Raw genomic sequence first — 21,141 nt, 5'->3', positions numbered from 1 at the left:
TCTGGTTCAGGCTGAAGACTTGCAGTCAGTAACGAGATTTAAAAAAATAAAACATCCCTTTATGACTGAGTTAAAACTAAAATAGGTATTAACACTTCTAGTCTTACTCATAGCCCTCAAAATTGTTTCCAAACTGATACCTTGAATTTTACCCAGAAGGCAGCTGGAATGAAGAGCTGCAGCATTGGTGGGATATTATTTATTTACAAAATGTATAAACTGGCTTTGTGCCCTCACAAGGGCCACCAAGGCAGCAAACAATTTAAAACAGACATGATAAAATCACATTTTAAAACCACTAAATCATCCCCAGCACACAACATGAAAGAAAATCCTTTAAAAACGTTAAAATATGTACAAAGACATAAAAATAGGGTTGCCAAATATGTTTTGGCCGGGAGCAGGGAGTTTCCCCCTCAAATGGCATGGCCCCGCCCCCAGCGTGCGACGTCACTTCCGGGTGACGCACACGCGGGGTTGGGGTTTCCCCCGGGCCCCGATTCCGCGGGAGCGGAAAGCGGGGCTCGAAAGTGTGTGTGGGGGGGAATCCGCCCCCCGGGGGCATTTGCCAGCCCTACATAAAAACAACAATAAAACATTGGTCAGGAAGGAGGGACCCCTGAGGGTATGCCAAACAAAACAAAAAAGTCTTCACCCTCTGGCAGAAGATGGCAACAGAAGGGGACAGATGCATCTCCCTGTGGAGAGAGTTCAAGAACTTCGGTGCCGTGGCTGAGAAGGCCCTCTCCCACAGTTGCCACCTACTAGGGTTGCCAACCTCCAGCTGGTGGCTGGAAATTCCAGGGATTACAACTGATCTCCGGGTGATGGCGATCAGTTCACTTGAAGAAAATGGCTGCAAGGTATGCTAATCTCCAGGTGGCACCTGGGGATCCCCCAGAATTGCAGTTCATCGCCAGACTACAGAGATCACTTCTCCTTAAGAAAATGGATGCTTTTAGAGTCCTACCTTTAGCTGCTGCGGAGGAAAAGGAGGAGGAAGAGGAGGAGAAGAAGAAGAAGAGGAGGAGGAGGAGGAGGAGGAGATTGGATTTATACCCCGCCCTTCACTACCCAAAGGTGTCTCAGAGCAGCTTACAAACTCCTTTCCCTTCCCCTCCCTGCAACAAACACCCTGTGAGGTAGGTGGGGGTGAGAGAACTCTGACACAAACTGCCCTTTTTCAAGGACAGCTGTGCCAGAACTATGGCTTGCCCAAGGTCATCCAGCCAGGTGCAAGTGGAGGAGTGGGGAATCAAACCCAGTTCTCCCAGATTAGAGTCCGCGCACTTAACCACTACACCAAACTGGCTCTAGGGTCTTGAACTGCCGAACCACAGACCTTCTGGTTTGTAGCTCAGCATCTTAACACCTGAGCCACCGCAGAGTATACATGAGTAAACATGTATAGTGGATTGTAGTGCACATCTGCAAGAATGTTCTCCATTGAGATAAATGGCAGAAAAGGACACAGAACTATGTTTTCGCTCAAGCATCTCTTTTTTTGTGAATTTACCTTTAAAATATTTGGCTTGAACATACAGCCTAAAGAATTCTGTAAAATCTGAACTCTCGCACACTGCATTGTGAACACTGGCTGATCTTAATAAATGCTCATATTGGACTGAGCAGCATATCTAGCTGAATGTTACTACACACACAGGAATAGATTCACCTCAAGTTTCCTTACCTGTTCAGGGTTATATTTTGATAGGACTCCATCCCCATGGAATTCTTCTAAAACATCTTTTAATTTCTTTGTGGAATCTAGATGGAGAAAATCCATAACAATAAAAATTACTATATAGTCATCTATTTACTGAGAAGATCCCTGCAGTTTGTCAAGCTTAAGAAGGATTATAAACAATCATTGGAACGCATTTTGCAAAGTTGTAAAAGTCACGCCATAGCCCTTTTTATTTTCAAGGATATCAAGTCTGTTTTCTCTTAAAAGCTTTTTAATGAACTCACAAATGTGTGAGCTACTTAAACTGTATATTTACAATACCTTGGATGATTTCTTTGAAGCAAAGATTTATTAAACTTGCAATGACAAATATTTGACCTCAGTAATGTGCTGGGAACAGTGAGCAGCTGCCTCCTCTAAAATTCCTTGGCACTAGAAGACCTGGCAGGCACAGGGTGCTTATGAAAGTGTACATATTTCCTCCACAGAAAGCACTTCCAGGTATGAAAGAGGATTCAAACCACACATAAATCAGCACATGACAATCAGATGTCTCTATTTCATCACTTATGCATGTGCTTGCAACAGCTATGGCACAAAGCGCTTTTCCTGATTGACACATGCAATGATCAACATTCTGATAGCAAGCTTTTCCCCACACGAAATCACTTTCTTTAGTAGGAATCCTTTTCATACTTGAAAAGTCCCTCAGAACTCAGTTTGAGTCAAAATGGGGGTGGGGGGGAGCGGCAATATTTCATAGCCTTTTCTCCCTTCATGAGAAGGGTCTCTCTCTTCAGATGGGCAGTTTACTGAGGATTTTTCATGGCTGCAGAGAGAAGACATCCCCTGGCACACAGTCGGATTCCATAGGTTTGCCCTGCACACCAGGCATTTCTGAGGAAGTGACATTCCATTGCCATGATCAGGGACGTCACACAATGTCATTGTTTCTAGGCAGAAGGAAGCCAACTCTTCTCAAACAAAAGCAGGTTCCAGAATTTTTAGGCTCCCACAAAGAAAGTTTTTGCCTCCCAAAGCCCCCTTATCAAGTGCCGAAATGGCTGCACACTTCTCCCCACAACTGTTTTGGCATTTGAAAAGGTGTGTGTGTGGGGAAACAAGAGTGCCACATTGTGGGCCCAGTTATGATGAAGACCTCAAAGAATTTTTAAAAGACTTAAAAATGGCAGCAGTGTCCTCAAAGCTACCACGAGAATTCCTTCATGTCTAGCTTGACCCTAAGGCTACCAAAGTCTTAGAGCAGTGGTGGCGAACCTATGGCACGGGTGCCAGAGGTGGCACTCAGAGCCCTCTCTGTGGGCATGCGTGCCATTGCCCCAGCCAGGCCCAGATAGGGTTGCCAAGTGGATCTTCGCCGGGAGTGGGAGGCTCCCGGCTGGCGTCTGGTGCATGTGTGCGCGCAAAGCGTGCATATGCTGCATGCACGTCACCCGGAAATGACGGGAGGACACCAGGCACGCTGGGGGGGGCACGGTCAAACAAGGGAAAACCATAGAGTTTTTCCTTGGATGGTTGTGGCCCCGCCCCCAGCGTGCCCGGCGTTCTCCCGTCACCTCCGGGTGACGCGCACGTCGGGGCGGAGTTCCCCCTGGGGCCTAATCCGGCGGCACCAGGGAACGGGCCTCTGGGGCGGGGGTTTCCCCGCCCCCAGGGGGACTTGGGATCCCTTGGCTCAGACCATCATTAACGTGTCGAATTCTCTGCCAAATAATTTTAAGTAAATGAAAGCATTTGGGATTGCTTTCCTTACTTTGGTTGGATCATATTAAGTTAATGTATGAGTTGTTTTTCCTAAAGTAAAACCTCAGCATTCAGGTTAAATTGCTGTGTTGGCACTTTGCGATAAATAAGTGGGTTTTGGGTTGCAGTTTGGGCACTCGGTCTCTAAAAGGTTCGCCATCACTGTCTTAGAGGCTTTGGAGCGAGCATTAATGGGTTTTGTGTGAATTCCCAGTAATCACTGGACATGTGTGGGCCGTATACATGTGTGGGTCGTATACATGATATAAGTGAATACTGGGTCAAGTGACCTAAGGCAGCAGTTTTAAGGATGGCTCCTTTTATTTCAAGATAGTGCCATTCTTGAAGGCACTGATATAGGGACCCTGTACATAAGGCACCATTTCTGAAGGTGATGTCCTTACAATTACCTCTCACCATTGCTACTGCAACTGTAAGGAAAGTTAGAGAGCTAACTGAGAAATCACCAACAGGAAGAGAGGAGGTTGGGGTGGAGACAGTGTGGTGGAGAGAGAGAGAGAGAGAGAGAGAGAGAGAGAGAGAGAGAGAGAGAGAGAGAGAGAGAGAACACCGCAGGGGTCAGAAATGCATTATACACACTTCCTAGCCTTTGGAGCCCAGGCACATAAATTAAATGCTCAGTGGCATCTCCACTTCCTCTCTAGCAATAGTTACAACTTGGCTCTGCCATGGGGGTAGCAACATTTTCATTGCACAGATCATAACGACAGTCAAATCCGACTCTAGGGTTGGCTCATCTCTGCTTCCAAGCCGAAGAGCCAGCGCTGTCCGAAGACGTTTCTGTGGTCATGTGGCTGGCATGACTAGACGCTGAGGCGCACAGAACACTGTTATCTTCCCACTGAAGTGGTACCCATTTATCTACTTGCAATTTCTTGCTTTCGAACTGCTAGAGAACACTAAATCTGCAGAGAACTTGAAAGTGGCTTAACTCCCTATGCTCCTTGCACAAAAAGGAGAGTTAATTTTACTTGATAGAATAATGTCTTCCATTTTTTCTGTAACTAAAAATATTTGAGAAGAGTTCTTTCAAGAAATGTATCGGTTGATGCCAGTTTCTTTTTTTTAATCCCTCTTGCTAGGGCTTCCAAACCTCAGGAGGTGAAATGTCCCTGGTGGGGCTATACAGTTCAGCTGCCCTGGATTAGAAGGTCAGCCCCAAAGGATCAAAATAGACTGAAATGTCACAAGAAAATGCTTAAAAGTTGGAGTCTTTCAGATTTCTAAAGATTATTCTAAAAATAAACAAGAAGGCAACATCTCAAAGGCTAAAGATCTGGTCTTGTCTTCTATGGTAATGTATGCTGTGATGTTTGGGCAAAAGCTGATGAAATTTTAAATGCATAATGATCAGCAGAAGAAATTGTTCTGGACATTTCTACTCTGGCATTTTATGCAATCCCACATGAAATCTGTCTAGCATAAGCAGAGGAGGCGGGTGCATGCGGACAGATTGAAGGGATGTCTCTTTTCAATTTCACATCCTCAGAATGGAAATGTGAATAGTCCTCAAAAACACCCCTCCTTTCCCCAGAAAGCACATTGCCAACAAAGATGCGATGTACAGGGATGCTCCTAGCTGGCATGGTACTTCCTCTCTTCCCCCTTCAACTGCTCCGTTCTGACCACATTCTCCTTAGGGAGACACATGGTTCACCTGCTCCCCACCCCCCACCCCCGCTGATGGTAGCCCAGATTTACTTTTACTTACCAGTCTAACATAGAACAGCAGAGGAGCAGAGACACTGCACTGAGTTAGACTCTCATTTGTGATTTCTGCAGTGAATTTTGAACAAGGCTAAATGCTTAGTACCAAAATAGTAAAGGTAAAGGTCTCCCTTGCTCGAAAGCCAGTCGAATCCGACTCTAGGATGTAGTGCTCATCTCCGTTTCCAAGCCGAAGAGCCAGCGTTGTCTGAAGACATTTCTGTGGTCATGTGGCCGGCATGACTAGATGCCAAGGCACACGGAACGCTGTTACCTTCCAATCAAAGCTGTAACTATTTATCTACTTGCAATTTCTTGCTTTTGAACTGCTAGGTTGGCAGAAGCTGGGACCAGAGACAGGAGCTCACTCTGTCATGCAGCACTCCGGTCTCGAACTGCTGAACTACCAACCTTCCAGTCTGCTGTTCAGTGTCTTAACCACTGAGCCACCGCAGCCCCTACAGTACCAAAATACCCTAGACATATTTTCTTAGGAGCTTCCCACATTCCTAATCTGGCATTCTGGTGTGATAAACCAATACCCAAACACAGTAACACAATTGAGCGGGGTTCCCTGAACTATTCCCTTCTGTGGAGTACACCACTCTTTTTGATCTTGTGAATCCTCTACAACTGTCTTAACTTGTCTTGCATACTAATAGGAAATCAGTGCAGACTCCATACCAGTGTGATATAGCTTGCAAAAATGAGAACAGGGCAGATATGTTGCATTTGTGGACCTCTCCCATCCTTCCCAATGCAGTCAGGATTTAGAGCTATGCCCCTAAATTTAGTTAGAGCACTTTATTGGATTGTCCAGAGTTCAGTGGTTCAATGGTCAAAATTCATGCAAGGAGATGGTTTTATGTACTAAGTCATAAATTAATGGTACCACCGCTATGAAAAGAATGAGTTGATGTGAATGTATCTCATCCACAGTATGCTGGAGAGCAACAGATTTTGTACTGTTGTGTACGTAAGGAATACAACGACAAATGTTGGCACCGAGAGATAGGTAGCATACTCACAGTCAGAATACTGTTGGAGCTGAGCAAACTCTGCCGGACTAAGTGTGATCCATGTGCCATCGCTCATCTTTCAGGTGAGTTCTGGGGAGACTGCGTCCACCTTTAGCAAAGGTCCAGGGAGGATCTGCACCTCTGGAGCTAGGATTTATTAAGGGTCATTGCTTCAGTTTAGGGCTGCAAATGCCTACTGTTGTCATCAGATGTACACAGCCAAAGAACTCAAAGCCTCTTCAGCAAGAGGGCTGATGTCCCCAGTTCCTTCACAGCTGTCCTTTTAACCACTGCACTTAAATGTGCCATCAGAAGATACTCCAAGTGAGGTGCCTCCGTGCCTTCAAACCTAGAATTAAGATGTGGAAATTATGAAAATCATGTCAGTCTCTTAAGGTGATTCATTCCTGCTGGCTTCCAGGGAAACATTGGGATAACTGGTCTTACAAGAAGCTTGTATAACAAAAGAAGGTAGAACCCGCAGAATACTGTGATATTTACTTTGAAATTGACTATTTTCAGTTAGATTTGAAAATCAGTGTCACAGACTTAAAAGGGTTCTACTAGATATAGAAGAAACTAGGTAGATAGATAGATGAGAGAGAATCTCAGTCATGAGCTTAGCTGAACAGCTCAAGAATATTTCAAAGGGAAGAGCAGTATGGACGGCTCAGTTTTTACTGGTGGATCCAACAGACCAAATAGCACCCTATTGGGTTAGGGAAATGGCATGGGAAGAAGGTTGAAGCCCCTTCTCCACACACACCATGGCCCCAATCAGAACTAGGAACCATGTCTGCAGGAACTGAGGAAAACCTGAAATTCAAGTCTTACTACTACACAGTGGCTGACTACCCCAGACTGAAGTACGTCCTCTGTAATGTGTAAATCAGTGTTTCAAGCAGCAGTTTACAATTTCACAATGAAAGGTACATTTCTAAGAAGTGGAAGGTACTTGGAGCGTTCTGAAATACACAATATCCCTGTGTGGTTCTACAAAGTGCAGTTATGCTAAAATTAAGACCATTTTCGTTAATACATGAATAATCAACAGTCCTAGGAAAGCCATTTGGCTTTCAGCTCCACATTTAATGTTAACACCTGGTTCAGATTAGCAGCTGTGTGAGTGGATGTGATCCCCACCAGCCTCTTTATAACTTAAACATCATGTAAAATCAAATCAAGTCAACATATGCAAAGCCTGTCCACAGCCTTCTAGAAGTTGCTGTGCCCCAGACATTCTAACTACATAGGAGATGTTATAAAATGATTTATTCAGCTGTAATTTTCTATCCAAATAAAAAAAACAAGGTTGTACAATGAATTATGATGCATAGTGTAGTTTTTGAGAAGGGATTGCATATCCATCCCTGTTTCCTTGTGCACAATAGAGACACCCCCCAGCAATCATTTTTACTGTAGGGAAGTATTTAAAGCACTAAAATGAATTGACTGCAGTCCTTCCATCAGCAAGTCCAAGTGCTTTGTGTCTTAATGTGTAAATGCTAAGGGACCATTCAGTAGATGTTAGTGACATCACTGTGAAGAGAATCTCAAGCCCCTTTTGCAATACCAAAGTCATTCCAGTTTAACAGGTCACACAATTCCCAACATTAGCCTGATGCAAAAGCCATTGTACCTAATCCAGTCCATCCCTGCCAATCCAGTCCATTCCTGCCTGCCACTATATGGCAAACCACTGAATTGAACTGTTAGGTTATTTTCATTCACAGCACTTCAACTGAGAATATAAGGTAGAATCAGGGGATGATTGAAGGGTAGAAATAGCCCTGAATAAGGACTCTGCCCCCACCCAACCTTGGCCCCCAGCCAATTCTGGGGGCCCACCTCCACCCACCCCAAAAGGAGGAAGGGAGACTCATCCCTCACTAGGTCAAGTGAGGGTTGGCAGGCGCATCCCATCCCTTAATGTGGCACTGAATCAGGTGAGGCTGAGTGTGCCCATTCCATCCCTCACATCACAGTGAGCTTGAGAGGGCGTGTCTGGTCCCTCACCAAGGTGAGGCTGGGTGAGCACAACTGGTCCTTAATCACAGTGAGGCTGGGCAGCAGTGGGTTGGGTGGGCGCAGGCCTTGGTTTCTGCTGGAGCGCACTGGAGCACCACTCCGCCAGTCAGGAAGCCAGGGGGCGGGCACATAAGCCCCGCCCCTGCTCCCACCAGCCATCAGTTGGGACATGGTGGGGGGCGGGCAAAACGTTCCCCCACCTCCCTGAGCCCCGGGGTGGTAGCCTTGGACTCGTAGGGGCAAATTCCTCCTCTTGCGCCCTCCCCCAGCTCTCCTTCGGGGCTCTTAAAAAAGTTATGGCCGCTGCCGCTGTTCTCAGCGGCAGCTGCGAAGCCCACACAGGCCGCGGGGACTGGCGGGGCAAAACGTTCCCTTGCCTCCCTGAGCCCTGGGGTGGTGGCCTTGGACTCATAGGGCCAAATTCCACCAGAATTTGTGGGGGGGGGGCCAACACCGGGCAAATGCCACCTCTCGCATGTGATGTCTGAGCGGCGTTGCCGCTCGGACATCACACCTGAGTCATTCTGGCTCCCCCAGCTCTCAGGAGGGGCTCTTTAAAAAGTTATGGCCGCCAGCTCTGTTCTCTGCGCAGCTGTGACACGGGGGTGGGTGGGGCAAAACGTTCCCTTGCCTCCCTGAGCCCCGAGGGGATGGCCTTGGACTCGTAGGGGCAAATTCCACCTCTCGTGCGAGAGGTCATTCTGGCTCTCCCAGCTCTCGGGAGGGGCTCTTTAAAAAGTTATGGCCGCCAGCTCTGTTCTCTGCGCAGCTGTGACACGGGGGTGGGTGGGGCAAAACGTTCCCTTGCCTCCCTGAGCCCCGAGGGGATGGCCTTGGACTCGTAGGGGCAAATTCCACCTCTCGCGTGTGATGTCCTTCTGGCTCTCCCAGCACTCGGGAGGGGCTCTTTAAAAAGTTATTACGACACCGCCGTTCTCTGCAGCAGCTGCAATGCTCAGATTCTACACACACATATTTAGAAGGAGGTTTCATTAAATTCTGTGGATGTTATTTCAGAGTAAATCTTAATCTGCATTGGGTCAGACTGTATGGCTCTATTAAGAAACTGTAAGCATAGACTGCAGAAGGTAACCATGTTTTAGAGGGAGACTGGGCTGGGCTGGGGACATTGAGAGGGATGGCTGGCAGCCGTATGACATGTTTACTCAATTGCCACAAACACACAAAAAGAATCTTGTGGAATATCACAACAGATTTGGTCTCAGGGCACCTTATGGTGCAACACAGAAGGGCATTTCAGAAGGAGCTCTGCGGTGTAAATCAAGTCTACTACAGAGCCTGTCAGATATCAGATAAAAGAGGGTCACAGAGGTAATAAAATCCTTTGAGCTAGCTCTCTGTGTCCTATTCAGCTGATCTGTTATGTATCTGGGATAACAAACTCACTTTAACCCTGAGTGATTTGTTTACACATTCAAAGAGTGAATCAGAAGTCAGAGGGCTGAAGGAAAGATCTCCGGTTTTCACTCACCTTCCTTCATCTTTGGCAAGGTCATTCTTCAGGGCAGGTGTTCACATACCCTAGGGTTCCCAGGTCCCCCCTGGCCACCAGCGGGGGTGGTGGGTGGCTGGGGGTAGGGTTGCCAGCTCCAGGTTGGAAAACTCCTGGGCATTTAGGGGTGAAGCCTGGGGAGGACAGGGACCTCAGTGGCATATAATGCCACGGGGTCCACCCTCCAAGGCATCCATTTTCTCTAGGGGAATTGATCTCTGTAGTCTGGAAATGAACTGCATTTCTGGGGAATCCCCAGTTGCCACGTGGAGGCTGGCATCCCTAGCTGGTAGCACCCAGGACTTCTAGCAGGGAGACTGTAGAGGATGCCTGCCACCTGAAGGAATGGGGGCAGGCACTCCTTGCAAAGGAAAGCGGGGAGCAGTTAACAAGAATAGGTATCTGTGGTCCCGGTCACACGGGCCGTAAAATGCGGGGGGGGAAGCGTGGCAGTTTGGCCCTGAGCAAAATAATGTGCGACCGCCTGATCACAGGTCCCATTGAGGTCCCGTGGGTAGGGGCGAGGTGGCGATCACACGACGATCCTGCAGCGCGGCAAATAAGTGGCACAGCGTGATCTCACCAATGGCATGCGCGATTCTGCAGAGCAACGGAACTGTCGCTTTCCTCTTCGTGCGCATGTACCACTGGGTGCTTGTGCGCATCCTGTGTAGACTTGGGGAAAAAAACTGTCTGCGACGGGACATGGGCAGGCGCCGGATGCCACGGACTACCACCGGAAACACGATCAGATGCCAGCCCTTGCCCCGCGGTTTTCGGAAACCAGTATCTCGGAGGTACTAGTTTTTAACTCCGCATCTTCGGCGGGAAGCCTTGGGTTTGCCATGGGAGCTCTATGCTTCCCAGATGTTGCGGTGTGATCGCGCCCGGAAAATCCGCCTATCATCCGTCTCAGTAGCGTGGCTAATGCTCCATGTGACCGCAGCCTGTGAGTCCCCCTCTACCATGAGACAAATAGTTTTAATTGGGTGGACTGAGGTTAGATAAGTGGCATTTGGGGGAAGAATTAGCCCCTCCCACCTGTCTTCAAATCCAATCCAGATTTGTCACAAACCTGCATATTCACCCAGTGACTGCTATTATGCCTGAATAACCCACAGGAGGTATGTTCATGTGTCTCTGGATTTTACATCTAGTTTCAGTAACATACCAGTAAAACGAAGGCATGGAAGGAGGGAAAGTACTATAAACCTGCTTAGCTTAAAGACTCCCCCCTCCCCTCGATGGCACATATCCCATGGGAGGAAAAATCAATTTCCCACAGGGTCGCTAACCTCCAGGTGGGACCTGGAGATTTCCTGGCATTGCAACTGCTCTCCTGACTAAAGAGATCAGTTCCCCTGGAGAACATAGTAACTTTGGAGTGTAGACTGTATGGCATTACACTGTACTGAGATCCTGCCGTTCCCGGGCTCCTTCCCCAAATCTTCAGGAATTTCCCCACCTGGAGGTAACACCCCTAATTTCCCAACTTTTATTTATTCAGAATATTAATATCCTGCTTTTCTTCGAGTCAACAGGCTTTAAAGCAGTTTACATGTTTTGTTGTCTGATTTCTTCTTAAACTATCCTCTTTCCAACCCTCCGTTATTTCCTGTCTTTTGGTAGTAGGGTTCCTATATCAGCCCCTGACATACCGTAATCGCTGAATTTGCTATCACTTTTGAAGCAATGTTCCTTCACAGCAATTTTGGAAGCAGCAGCATACCTCCACTTCCATATCAACTGCTGATCCCTTTGCAGTGGTTCCTGCTCCCCTCCCACTGCAAATCCCACAGTGCCAGTGCGAACAAAGGTCAGGAAAGGGCTGGAGGTAAAGGTAATGGGGAAAAATCAGCAGTAGCTTGGACTATACATAGCTACAGGGGTCATTTGGGGGGGGACGCGGGGGGACGCCATCCCCCCGGGTGAGGTGCGGGAGGGCGGGGCCTGGAGCTCCCTGCTGGTGCCCACTGGAGGTCGCCGCCGGCTGTGGGGAGGACACACTTCCGGTGATGTCAGGGGGTGTGGCATATGCTAATGAGTTATGCTAATGAGTCCCCCTAGCTCTTTTTCTACGAAATGACCCCTGCATAGCTATGCAACTTTTAAAGAGTCAGAAGTCAGTTAGAGGATGCAATGGGAACATGCAGCTCCAGAGGCATAGTTGAGAGATGATGGGTTGGGTTTATGGATTCTGGGGGTATGTCGTGGTTGTCATGTAATCCAGAAGCCGAAGTTCAAATCCCCATTCTGTCTGCCATGAAATTAATCTGGTGACCTTGGGTGAGTCATTCTCTCTTAGCCTGCCAACTGGACAGGAAAAATGTTGTGTCTTTTTCATAGAGGTGTAATGAGCGGAAACGGGCAGGCAAAGGTTCTCATGGCATGAAGTTACATTACATCTCCTGGTAGTTGACTGAAGAGAAAACTGATATTAAAGAGAGAGGTGGAGGGACCAGTTCAAAAGTTGGCAACTTTACAGTCTAACCTACCTCATAGTGTTGTTCTGGGGTTAAAATGGAGGAAAGGAGAGGGCTGGATGGCACCCTGAGCTCCTTGCTGGAAGGGCGGGAGAAAAATGTACTATATAAATGTGTTCTCTGGAGCTCAAAGCCATTTAAAGTGTTTTCCCCCCTCTAAGTGGTACAAGCAACCAGAATTTGAAAGCAGTGCTACTCCACTTTTAAAAAAGGCTTTAGGGGACTGGATGACTGGATAGGCCCCAAGAGCCACTCTAACCTACACACATGCTCTAGGCATTGAACCGTTACTCCATGGTGAGACTATATCTGCCAGCACATAAACCGCACATAATGGACTGGGAATTCCATAGCTGAAGGCATCGAATTGCTGTTAGAATGTTTAATAAGATATCAAGGGAAAAGTGGCAATCGCTTCCTGCTTCTACAATCTGATAAAAACTGTGCTCGGTTCCTCTGCCTATACAGTAACAGGCTTATTGAGGGAAAAATTACCTTACCTTCATCCCCTCTATCGTTAGGCAAAGTCTCTGCCAAGAAATTACACTCTTTATGAAATTCAAGCAAATTTCCATCTTGGGTTGCCAGATCTGGGTTGGGAAATACTGGTAGGGTTGCCAGCCTCCAGGTGGGGCCTGGGGATCTCCCACTTTTACAACTGATCTCCAGCTGACAGAGATCAGCTCCCCTGGAGAAAATGGCTGCTTTGAAGGGTGGACTCTGTGGCATTGTACCATGCTGAGGCCCCTCCCCCCCAAACTCAACCCTCTCCTAGATCCACCCCCAAAGTCTCTAGGTATTTTCCTAACTAAACCTGGTAACCCTAAATACTGGAGATTTCAGTGGTGGGGTTTGTGGAGGGGTGTGTGTGGAGGGGGGGGATTTCATTAGGGTATAATGCCAGAGTCCGCTTTCGAAAGTGGACATTTTCATCAAGTGCCATCTGGAGATCAGTTATAATCCCATCAGATCTCCAGCCATCACCTGGAGGTTGGCAACCACATAGGGTTGCCAGATCTCCTTGTTCCCCTGGCAGGGGGATTTGTGGGGCGTACCAGGAATGGGTGGGGATGTTGCACAGGGGATGCTCTGGTATTTGGGTGAAACTCTATGGTTTTTCCAACCTCAAAACCCTAGAGTTTGCCTAAATACCAGAGAATTCCTACATGATGTCACTTCCAGATTTAGGGAAGGGTTTCCCCCCGCCTGCCAGCTGGTCCACAGCAGAGCTGCTGAAACTGGGGGATTCCCACCTGGACCTGGGGGCTGGCAACCCTACAACCGCACATTTGTCACATTCAGTTTTTGCAGTAAAGGAAAAACAACAACACAGCTCCGCTGTTAGGGCAGTTCCAGCCATTAGTGACTCTTTGAGTGAGAAAAAGGACAGTGATCTGAATAGCTTATTGTTGACACTGTAGGTACTTTTGAATTCTTAGAGCAGGTGCCACAATAAAATGCTGCCAAGTTAGAGGCATGACCAACCACAGAATGGGAGCTGGGGTGAGTCACAAAATGTTGGGAGGTTCCAAGCCAAGCATTGTCACATAATAAAGGCAGTGATTTCCAAATGAGTCCCTGCAAACACAAACACCTGCTGCATTCATCTGAAGCAACTCCTGCTCCAATGACATAGGCCCATTCTGCATCTAGCAGTTGCGCCACTATTTTATTAAACCCATGTTGGAACAGAAATTCCCCTCGACATTGCATGCCACTTTCATTTTCTTTGATTGTCAGATTTTATTATAGCCTCTACACTGCATGCCGGTTTCACTTCCTTTGATCTCTCAGTTTTATGGCACTGTCTGCATAGATTTATGGCTGTTTTATGGCCATTCAGGGGGGACTCTGAAGTCAGTACGGTGTTGGCCCGGGGTATCTGAATGTGGTTTTGAGCCACATCTTTTTCTGTTCCAGTGTGGGTTTGGTAAAACAACGGAGCAAATACTAGATGCAGAATGGGTTGGCTCTTTACTTAGGGGAAAAAGCAAAACATTGGCAGGTAGGGTTGCCAAGTGGAAATTACCTGAAAGCGGGGGGAGTCCTGTCCCTGGCTGGGAGCGCACGCACTGCGATGATGCCACCCAGAAGTTACATCATCGCATCAGGCACATTGGGGGCGGGGCCACAATCATTCGAGGAAAAACCATAGAGTTTCCCCTCGAATGATAGAGCGTCCCCCGGTAATGGGCCCGACGTGATGATGTTACCTCCAGGTGGCATCTTCACGCCGCACATGTCACACACTTTGGGGGTAGGGTTCCCCCTGGCAGCTCTTTAGGTCCTCTTCACTTTCTGCCATTAGTGTGGTATCGTCTGCATATCTGAGGTCTCTTACTGCCTCACAACTGGCTTATCAAGTTGTTCTTCTCGTTACCAGACCACATGGCATTGTAGGCATATAAATATACCCCCAGATCTATTTTAAATGTTTTGCTGTCATGCGCTGATGTGTTTCAAGACCTCTTTCTTCAGCAACTATTTATTCACTTCATTTATACTGTGCCTTTCTCCCCAATGGGGTTTCCAAATTACCTTACATTGTTCTCCTCTCCTCCATTTTATCCTGACAACAACCTTGTGAGTTAGGCTAGGCTGGGAGAAAGTGACCGACCCCAAGTTATCCAACCAGCTTTCATAGCAGAGGGGAGATTCAAGCCCGGTTCTTTCAGATCCTAGTCCAACACTCTGATCACTATACCACATGGTACAGCAAAAACCACCCTTTACAAAAAATAATGAAGATAGAGATCTCAAAACACTTTGGGATATATTCCAAAATTCAGACTGAGATTTGAGACTGAAACAACATTTTTAGCCTTGGTGGATGACCTCCAGCTGCAACTGGATGCAGACATCTATCACTGTTGATATAGTTAGATTGTTGACCATCATATTTTGGTGGATCAACTACAGTCAGTGTTTTGGGTAAATGGGACAGCCCATCCCTCAGTCTTCCACTGGTTGCTAGCTGCTATTTGGACACCCCGTTTGGTGACCCTATTTGCAGTGGAGACCGGTGCTCTAGGCAATTACCCAAGTCCATCTAGAGGGCGGGCCACCCCTGAAACCTTGTCATGCTGATCCATGATACCATAACCTAAAGATTGGACAAAGTAATGTGCTCTACAAGGAGATGCCTTCGAAGACATTTTGGAAACTTCACTTGGTACAAAGTGTGGCAGCAAGATTCCTGTCTGGGGCCAGCCACTCAAAATGCACAATCCCAGTGCTATTTGAATTGCTGGTTACCTATTTGTTTCTCAGCCTAATTGGCTATTACCTAACAAGCCCTTCACAGCCCTGACACTTGGATATACTCCCACACACCAGCTATGTTTCTCAGACAGCCTTCTCCTTATGGTGTCCTCTTCTAGGATTTTTTGCATGGCAACAGATAGATTACAGGCCAGGTAGGTCCAGGTTTTTGGAATGGCCTGCTGGAATAGGCACAAAGGGTGCCTTTATTTTATTTTATTTTATTGGTATTTGGGGGAGGGGGTGCGTGCTTGCAAGCCTGGTGACTTCTGGCAACCCCTAGTGGGGTTAGAACATTTCAGAAAGGTGCCAAATATTACCTGCCTGTGCATCCCAGCCCTGGTATTCCTTGGAGGGCGCCCTTCCAAGTACTTGCCAAGTTCGGCCCTGCTTAGCTTCCAAGACCTGATGAGATCAGGCTTGCCTGCTCTACCCAAGTCAGGGCCAGAGGGTGTCTCTATTGACTGTATTTAGGAAGGAATGGAAGAAAGTTCCATTTCAGAGTGCATTTGGTGGATGGTACCCTATTTAAGCTGATTTTTAATCTCTGTGTTTCTAATTTGTGCACTGCTTTTATTTTTTAATCGACTCTTATAATTTTGTGTCCTTGCAACTTGTTGCATTGTTAGCTGCCTTGAGTCAAAGGAAATAAACTGGGATATAAATATTTTAAATAGATAAATACATGTCTCTTGAATTGGTGCCCTCTTCTTTTTCTTGGTCTGTCACCAGTCATACACAGAGCCAGGGGATGTAACAAAGGGCAATTCTGCATCTAGCATTTGCTCCACAATTTCTCAACTGGGACGAAAAAATGCAGCTCAAAGGCTGATTCGGCATTGGCTTTTCCCTCCGTTGTTTTACGAAACTTATGTTGGAACAGAAATTCCCCTCTGCATTGCATGCTGCTTTAACCTCCTTTGACCATTGGATTTAATTGTAGCCTCCACACTCCATGCCGCTTTCCCTTTCTTTGGTCATTGTATTTTATTGTACCTTCTGCATAGATTGATGGCCATTTTATGGTTGTTCAGGGGGTAATGTTACAGTCAGTACAGCATTGCTCTGAGGTATTTGAATGTGGTTTTGAGCTGCACTTTTTCCTCCCAGTTGAGAAAATTTGGAGGGCATGCTAGATGCAGAATCTCTCAAAACCACATTCAAATACCTTGGGGTAATGCCTCACTGACTGCAAAGTCACCTCTGAACGGCCATAAATCCAGGGCTCTAGTCGGGGGGGAGCTCTCAGGTACGGAGCTCCGGAAGAGAACCTCTAGGGGGCGGGGCCGTCACGTGGTGAAGCCCCGCCCCCTTCTTTACCCCGCCCTCTGCTTCGATCCTCATTCCGTTTGGGAATGAGGATGAAGCAGGAGGGTAAGTAGCCGGGCCTTCTGACACACTTCCGGTGATGTCAGGGGGTGTGGCCTTCTGTCACTTCCGGTGATGTCAGGGGGCGTGGCATATGCAAATAAGTTATGCTAATGAGTTATGCTAATGAGCTCCGGCAGCTCTTTTTCTACAACAAGACCCCTGCATAAATCTATGCAGAAGATACCATAAAACCCGATAATCAAAGGCGGCTGGAGTGTGGAGGCGACAATAAAATCTGATGGTCAAAGGAAGTTAAAGCAGCATGCAATGCAGAGGGGAATTTCTGTTTCAACGTGGGTTTCGTAAAACAACAGAGGGAAAAGCCAATGCAGAATCAGCCGTGGTTTGGAGTGTTAGCAGTAGTCCTGTTTTATGGGCTGCAGTTGGGGCACCCAAGCGTACAGCCTCTGACCATTGAGAAAGAAAAAGCTTTGCTAATCAGGGGACATAAAAGATGAAGGGCAGGCAAGCATCCTTGAGCAACAGAGTTCCAGTGAACATGAACAGCAGAGCAGAAGAAAGGCAGCCGGGCATGGTTCCTATAAAAGGAAACAGCCCCATGTGGACCTTTCCAGCATCCAAAGGGCACATCAATTAAATAAGTGGTTTGACAACACAAATGTTAAGTGCTTGCAGATACTGCAACATACTAGTAGAGCTGAACCAACCTGAGAAAAAAGAGGAGTAACAAACATGTGGCATTCGATATGCCATTAGAAGATTATTAAAACATTTAACAAGTGACAATTCTGAATGGATCTGCTTTAATAGATTTTAATAGAAAATCATAAGCATGTTAACTCAGAAGCATACCTAGTAAGTATGTATTCATTACCATGCTGCTGTAAAACGGAAAATTGTGTTTGGCAAAATTCGTGGTTTTCTTCAAGTTTCAGATGTTATTATTTTGATGCAAAAGGAAAGAAGATACTTGTATAAATCACTGCCTTTATCACTGAATCTTTAAAACCTATAGATAAAGGGAAAGGTTTGCCTTGCTCGAAAGCTAGTTGAATCCAACACTACGGGGCGGTGCTCATCTCTGTTTCCAAGCCGAAGAGCCAGCGTTGTCCGAAGACTTCTCTGTGGTCATGTGGCTGGCATAACTAAACGCCGAGGCGCACGGAACGCTGTTACCTTCCCACCAAAGCGGTACCTATTTAACTACTTGCAATTTCTTTCTTTCGAACTGCTAGGTTGGCAGGAGCTGGGGCCAGAGACGGGAGCTCACTCCATCACATGGCACTAGAGTCTCGAACTGCTGAGCTACTGATCTTATGGTCTGCAACTCAGTGTCTTAACCTCTGAGCCACTGCAGCCCCTTAAAACTATAAAACCTTTTTCACATATGTTCTTCTGTGCCTTTAAGTCCAGGGACCTAGGTAGGAATTCCTGACATAGGCTGCATCTACACATCACTGGATACTGCGCTGTGGTTGTGCTATATAGTCATGCACAACTGTTTTTACTTGTCACAAAGGAAAATCCAGTTACCAACGAATATCGTAACACAGTGTTGCAATATGCAGTGAGTGTGGATGCAGCCAAAGGGAGGTTTTAGGCAGGGCCAGTAACAGAATGAGACCTTGTAATTCAAACAAAAGGGGCATTTTTTTCCTTACAAGGTCTCACTCCATTACCAGCCCTGTGTAAAATTAACCTCCTTTCCCTGCCTTCTTCACTTCTGGTTCTGGCTTCACTCTGGCTGCTTCCAGATGGCAGGATAGGCATGCCAGCCTACAGGTGAGTCCTGGAGTTCCCCCAGAATTACAGCTCATCTCCAGATTACAGAGATAAGTTCCCCTGGAGAAAATGGATGCTTTGGAGGGTGGACTCTATGGCATTGTACCCCACTGAGGTCCTTGTCCTCTCCAGGCTCCATCCACAAACCTCCAGGAGTTTCCCCACCTGGCTCTGGCAACCCTACTTCAGTCCCCGTGTCTCCTGCTGGTGGCCAGGGGGAACTGGCAACCTTCTGGCAGCACCATCCAACACTCTTGCCTCAGCAGGTCCCGGTGTGACAGTGGGTGGAAACAGCTGCCACCCTCCCCCCCCCCCCCTTTTTGCCCGCCACATCTGTGCAGAAGCTACATATGTGGTGGAGATTGTGCTATCCCACACAGCCTAGCAACCCCCTTTTGCCTCTCCTTTGCCCTTTCTGCCCTGTAAAGATACCACAAAGCTCAAGAACTGGGGGAGAGGTAGAGTTTAGTGCTGCCATTTTGAAGGTAAAGCTGAGTTCTGTCCTTTCTCTGTAATGGTTGTAGATGAAACTTCCACATGTGGAACTGGGTTGCCAGGTCTCTCCTGGTGACCAGTGGGGGTGGGGGGACTTACTGGAAGCAGCAGGGAGACCCAGCCAATGTACAGTGATGTATCTACATCACTGCCCACATGATCCAGAAGTGATGCCATCGTGTCTGGGGCATCGGGGCAACACTCTGGTATTTGGGCAAAAACTCTATGGTAAATGTAACTTCTATCTGACCTCAGGGTTAGTTACTTGATTCTTGATCACAAGGTGAATACTTGCATACTATATAGGCCACTATCGTCTTGAGGCATTTTTATCAGGCTGTAAGAACCCTTACACTTCGGTGGGAAGGTAACAGTGTTCCGTGTGTCTTGGTGTTTAGTCATGCCGGCCACATGACCACGGAAACGTCTTCGGACAGCGCTGGCTCTTCGGCTTTGAAACGGAGATGAGGACTGCAACCCTAGAGTCAGACTCGACTGGCTTTCGAGCAAGGGAACCTTTACCTTTACCTTTTAAGAACCCGAAAGAAAATTCTAATCCATGGCACTTACTTTTCCTGTACAGAGGAGCCACGCTGCTTCAGAATTTCAATGTCTGTATATTTTAAAACTTGTAAATTAAAAACCTGTTGAATCATATGTAGTAGCAATATGTTCTTCGAAAATCAAGACGCAAACAAAGCAGATAATCCTTGCAGGTTCCATGACCATAAACTAATCTCATGGTTTTAAAGGCATGTGGTGTGATTCTGAGTCACATTAGGAGGATTCATTGTCTCTCCTAGCTGCCTGAAAGACTCATTGACACACTTTACAAAATGTCAGGAATTGTAAAATGAAACAGCACACTAAATAAAGTCAAAGAAATGTGGGCCATGTGGAGGAATAATTGTGAAGTAACTTCAAGCAAGGTTTCCTAGCTTTATATTAAAAAGAAAGTGAGGAAGAATCTAGGCGAGGGGTCCCCAGCGTGGTGGTCCCCAGGGGGGCCATGCTGCCCACCAGCACTTTTCCTGGTGCCTCTGCCAAGTATTTTTAAAAGGTGGATGGGGCCAGGTGGGGATTTTGTCCAGCAGGGCTTCTGATGGACCATCGGAGATCTAGTTGGCCGCACCAATTTACTACCACTTCAGCACAGGGATCTTCACTGCATGACTGCAGATAAGTTGTGTCTGTGTAAGAAAATATTTTAAAATACTATGTTCATTTTAAAAGGCATTCCATCAAACACAGTGAAGAGTTACTATTAGAGTTATATGTGATCTCACTCCCTGCCATTTTGTGGTGGGCTTCACCTCCTCTAGCAGCCATTTGGTAGTTGCACCCATCGCCAGAATTGGAAAGGTGCCTGCAGGTTGAAAAGGGTTAGGGACCCCTCATCTAGGCATAACTTTATGATACCCTGGGAGTTCTGGGTAGAAAACATCTAGGGGTTTTTTTTGTTTTTGTTTTTTAATTTAGGTACACAGTGGCCCCGGTCACATGGGAGGCTTTGATCTGCGAGAGGGACGAATCGAGGATGCATCAAGTGAGCACAACCACACCACATCTGGGAAGCGGCACACACCCGTCCCCGATCCGTCTCTTCCAGCCGAAGATGCGGATCAACCCCCCCCACACACACACAAAACACTACTACTTACCAGAAAATCCGCAGCAGGGGCAGCCGTGGGATCGCTGGCGCACCCGTCTCTGGCAGCATGTGAGCCCCCCTGCCAAACTGTGCAGGCGCACACATGCGCAGTGGGCTCGCCTCGCTCACCTATCTGTGGCTTCCCCCCGGCATCTGATCATGCCGGGGAGCAACTGTGCGGCGGCTCGGGGGATCTGTCTGATCCCGCCGCCGCGCTTCTATTTTGATGCGGCTCAAAAAAGCTGCACTTCAGCCGCACCTTTTCCCCCAGTGTGACCGGGGCCAGAGTCTCAATTCAGACTGAAAACTCAGTGTGAGAGAGGGGCTTTTAAGCATCTCGCCTGCTGTTTTCATAAACAAAAATTACCCAGGTATCAATATTTACCGCATTGTGAAAC

At 47.2% G+C, this 21,141-nt stretch overlaps 1 protein-coding gene across 1 annotated transcript in view; it reads right to left on the bottom strand.

Annotated features, from left to right (window-relative positions):
* The window catches only part of LOC107106673 (diacylglycerol kinase beta-like), an 80,312-nt gene extending 73,938 nt beyond the window's left edge, over positions 1-6,374 (bottom strand). Inside the window, exons 1-2 of the mRNA XM_015406857.1 lie at positions 6,208-6,374; positions 1,691-1,767 (exon numbers count right to left, since the gene is read on the bottom strand). Coding sequence (XP_015262343.1) covers positions 1,691-1,767; positions 6,208-6,274 — 144 coding nt within the window. The 5' untranslated portion in view covers positions 6,275-6,374. The remainder of the gene's footprint in view (positions 1-1,690; positions 1,768-6,207) is intronic.
* Positions 6,375-21,141: the final 14,767 nt, after the last annotated feature.

This window comes from Gekko japonicus, unplaced genomic scaffold (assembly GCF_001447785.1).
Source record: "Gekko japonicus isolate JY-2015 unplaced genomic scaffold, Gekko_japonicus_V1.1 scaffold1023, whole genome shotgun sequence".
NCBI lineage: Eukaryota > Metazoa > Chordata > Lepidosauria > Squamata > Gekkonidae > Gekko > Gekko japonicus.
Note: the sequence above shows the minus strand (reverse complement) of the source record. Positions and strands in the feature narration are given on the sequence as shown.